The following is a 4,383-nucleotide window of genomic DNA, read 5'->3' on the forward strand; positions in this document are numbered from 1 at the left end:
GTTTAAAGGTATCTGTTTGACGCTTTGCATATAAAGACTCATTTGTTCTTGACAATTAATGACAGTTTGACACATATATCAAAATATCTCATGTGAATCACAAATGAAAATTTTGTGCCAACATGTCATAATTAAATTGATTTGCAAGTAAAAATAACTTCTTACACAAAGGGGAGAGCAATAAGAAAGAATTATAAAATAAAACAATATTTTCTGCTACTTAGTATTATGATCTAGTGGTATTCTTCTTAATTTATAAGTGAGAGGTCTGAGAGATTCGATTATCTTCAAAAGCGAATTTAATCAAAAGTGAATTTAAACTACATTATTATCAGTCCATTGTGAGGCTTAACTCACTCCCTCATCCCTTATTATAGATAATATTATTTGTTCAAAAAAAAAAAAAAAAACAAACTATGTTACATCATACCCGGCCCCCAACCCAACTATATAATTAGTGCCATCTCTCTCTTTTCTTTTCTCTTTGTTCTCGTTCCTTAATAGTAACTCATCATCAACAATTCTCAAGCAGCGAGATCAGATCCAAAATTTGTCTACTACCCATCATCAATATCCCACTGATAGATCGATCAGTCAAAATCCCATCAATCAAATCACCAAATCAACATTATCACCATCATCAGATCATCATCATCAAATTAGAAAGAAAGAAAGAATGTCTTCAGCTGCAGCATCATCCACTGTCTTTAACTCACAGGACCAACAACACCACCACCTCCTCTCCCCCACCGATCAGCTCTGTTATGTCCATTGCAACTTCTGTGACACCGTCCTTGCTGTACTTACTCATCTTATTCTTACCTTACTTTAACAATAAATTTCCTGGGTTTTAATTGTATATTATTGTTTTTGTATGTAGGTGAGTGTTCCTTGCAGCAGTTTGTTCAAGACTGTGACTGTTCGATGTGGCCACTGCAGCAACCTTATCTCCGTCAACATGCGTGCCCTTCTTCTTCCTCCGGCTAATAATAATAACCAACTTCACCTTCCACATCCTTTCTTCTCCACTCCTCACAATCTCCTTGTAGGTTTTCTTTTTTGGCTCATTATATGTATATAAATATGATTCGTTCTAATTGGCATAATAGTGTATAATTCATGCTCGCATTTTGTAAGAATTTGTTAGGCCTTTTCAATTCAATTAAACTCTCAAATATTTTCATTTTTTATCTCCCAAATCAGCACACTCACAGAAAGACTACATAATGACAAACTATGAGTGTGAATATATATCATTTCCCTTTATTTATATTATATATATTTTTGTTCTGATGGGATCATGTGTGTCTATATATATATATAGCAGGAGGAAATCCGAAACACCCCATCCAACACAATGATGAATCACCAGCCTTGTTACACAAATGAATCGATCATGCCAATCCGAGGAGAAGGCTTTGATCATCTTCAGGAGATACCTAAGCCTCCTGCAGTTGTCAACAGACGTGAGTGATATTTTTCTTGTTCTGTACCATAAGCACACCAAACTCATGTAATGGCTTTCAGGGTGTGCCAAACCTTTTCATGTTTGTCTTAATTTATTTCTCTTTTAGCGTAGTGAATTTTTTTTTTTTTTTTTTTCTTTTCTTTCTGAATCCCTATCACTTTAAATTAGGCTTTTCTGGTAAACAGCAGACTCTTTTCCAATCAAAGAAAAAAGTTCCAAATGTGAAACCAAGCTAACTTTGAATGTTTGGGCTTACATTTTAACAGTTCCCAATGTCTCTAGCTTTAGTTTTGTGTGTATCAGATTGAGACAGAGGCAAGAATCTTTAGCACACATTTATTTCATGTGCAGCTTTCTCCTTTCATGTTGTTTGAGATTTAGTTCTCAGTCTAGTGGCCGGTACTAAAGTTCACTTTAGATCCACAACTATACAGTTCTTCTTTTCTAGTATTCTTCAAACAGTTTTGAGTATTTAAAATCTGATCAGGATCTATGTAGAAAACCCTAGATGAATTACACACACACACCTATATTTGTGCGATCATTTTGCTTTTAGCTTGTTCTTATTTCTAATGTAAAGAATGGATGTGGTGATATGAGAGGAATAAAAATTTAATACGCATTATCACATATTTATCTATTAGAGGAAAAACAAAGAAATAAAAAGGCCAGCGAATTGATTATAATGTTTATCTGTCTACTTTTGTCTCTCTGCGAAATGTCTACGTTGGATGTCCAGCTCCGGAGAAGAGACAGAGAGTGCCATCTGCCTACAACCGCTTTATCAAGTGAGTGAGATTATACATAAACTAAAACACAGTTATACTTAATCGCTTTCTATATATAAAAATGTTTATGATGTAATTACTCAATATATACACATAGATATAGACATAGTCTTTGGAAGTATAACCATGAAATTGTTTATATTTGTAGAGAGGAGATACAACGTATTAAAGCTGGAAATCCTGATATAAGCCACAGAGAGGCCTTTAGTGCTGCTGCAAAGAATGTAAGCGTTGAATAAGGCTTCCGTTTCAACTTTAACCAGCTAGGGTTTCACTTTTAATAGCTACTATGTATGCAGATAACTAGCCAGCTAAGCTATATAGGTCTTTTTCTTTTCTTTTTTAAGAAAGTTAAGGTTCCATCATAAAATTAATTAACAATACGAGGAGTAATTCAACCTTTTATAAGCTCTTACATAATTTGATCACTCACTGTTGTCGAACTCTTTAAGCTTTACATCCTCACGTTTTAACAAATGCAGCGTGCTTGTTTTGTTCTTTTGACTTTTAGAGGTTTTGAATATTTTTATTTTCATTTTTGTTACTCGTTAATTTTGTTGGTACATTTGTTTTGTTCTCTCAGTGGGCCCACTTCCCTCACATCCACTTCGGCCTTATGCCTGATCAGCCCGTGAAGAAAACTAACATGCGCCAGCAGGTATACCTCAACCCTAATCGATCTGAGTTTCTTAGATGGAAACCCTAGTGACTGAAATAGTGCTATTACGCCTCTTTCATTCACTTTCAACGAAAATTAATGCACATGAAAAAACAAGTTTCGAAGGGTGTTTCAATCTATGAATTTATGTCTTGGGTTTTTGCAGGAAGGAGATGACATGCTCATGAAAGATGGATTTTTCAGTACTCCTGCCAATGTGGGTGTCTCCCCGTACTAAAAGGATTAGGGTTTATCCTATTTCGTCCCTCTCAACTTTAACTAGTACTATTTATATCCTAAGCTTTCTTGTTGTTAGTCTCTAAAAACTTGGGTTGCATGCATGGTTGTATTACTAGCTAGTCGTTGATTGAAGGATATGGAATCTATATGGTAATGGTAAAAAACCCATATGAATATTGACGGTTTTTAATGAAAATATATATCGCAAGAAGCAATTCTGTTCAAAGACCCATGTTGATCTGTTAACGAGTACTTATCAAGAAAATTTTAGGTTCACTCTAAAAGCAACTGAAAATAAGAGGTGTGATTCAGCTCATTAATTATCAGTGCTTGCAAGGTTCTTTAATTTTTTAATGTGAAATTTATACTCTCAACATGTCTTCTCACATGAGATTAGACATATATTGGGTGATCTGAAAGCTCCGTAATCCAGTAGGATACATGCAGATAACCTACTCCGAGACTCTAAAGAATGTGAGCATCCAACCTTAAACCAATTGTTCAATGTTCTTTTTAAAACTCTTGCTCCACCGACAATTCTGGGTGTGTATACCCCAAACCCTTCATCAAGTTGGATACCCAATCCGAAATTCTTTACAATGTTCTCTCTTTTGTTTTCATTTGAAGCCTAGTGCTATGAGGCTTCAGATTAAAAAACAAATGCTGCTACGAGACTAACTTCAATAGTTTGGATTAAAATTTAATTTTTTAGTCCAAAAAATTTATGTCCTAACTTATAAACAGTTTTTCTCCTACAATGGTTTTGGCTTAAAATTTAGCTCAAAATTTGTAAAGAATGATTTTAGCCTGATTTTTTTTTGTACCTTTAAAAAAAAAACATTTATGTAGATTATTCTAATTTATTTTGAACATTTTAACCTAAAATATTCAAATCCGATAAATAATGAAAAATCAATCAACCTATCTCATTCTTACACATATGCACTACATGAAAAACCACACAACCTACTCGATTCTTAAACACAAATACAAAGGTGGGTAAAAAGAAAAAAAGGAAGAATTGTTTGACCAAAATGAATTTTGTATGGATGTTTGAACAAATGCATAGGTATTCATAGAGTTTTTTGGTGAATTTTGATTTAAATAATTTTTTTAATTGTCTAGCCGTTAGATTTAATTTTGGGTTGTTATTGATTTTTTTTTTTTACCGTTAGATTTGCTCATATTAGATCTCAACGGTTGGATTTAATATATTTATAAATTTGATT

At 33.5% G+C, this 4,383-nt stretch overlaps 1 protein-coding gene across 2 annotated transcripts; it reads left to right on the forward strand.

The window, feature by feature from the left end:
* The first annotated feature begins 474 nt into the window (after positions 1-474).
* On the forward strand, positions 475-3,380 carry LOC103964551 (axial regulator YABBY 1). Of its 2 annotated transcripts, none has more exons than XM_009377497.3 (7): positions 475-799; positions 881-1,045; positions 1,325-1,466; positions 2,208-2,256; positions 2,405-2,480; positions 2,840-2,914; positions 3,081-3,380. In XM_009377497.3, the coding sequence occupies exons 1-7, from the start codon at positions 677-679 to the stop codon at positions 3,150-3,152; spliced, it is 702 nt and encodes a 233-aa protein (XP_009375772.1). In that variant the 5' UTR covers positions 475-676; the 3' UTR covers positions 3,153-3,380. The 2 variants fall into 2 exon arrangements, with proteins under 2 accessions (XP_009375772.1, XP_009375773.1); XM_009377498.3 differs by having other exon boundaries at positions 477-799; positions 1,328-1,466.
* Positions 3,381-4,383: the final 1,003 nt, after the last annotated feature.

This window comes from the organism of the source record quoted next, unplaced genomic scaffold, assembly GCF_019419815.1.
Source record: "Pyrus x bretschneideri cultivar Hongxiangsu unplaced genomic scaffold, Pyrus_bretschneideri_v1 Contig43, whole genome shotgun sequence".
NCBI lineage: Eukaryota > Viridiplantae > Streptophyta > Magnoliopsida > Rosales > Rosaceae > Pyrus > Pyrus x bretschneideri.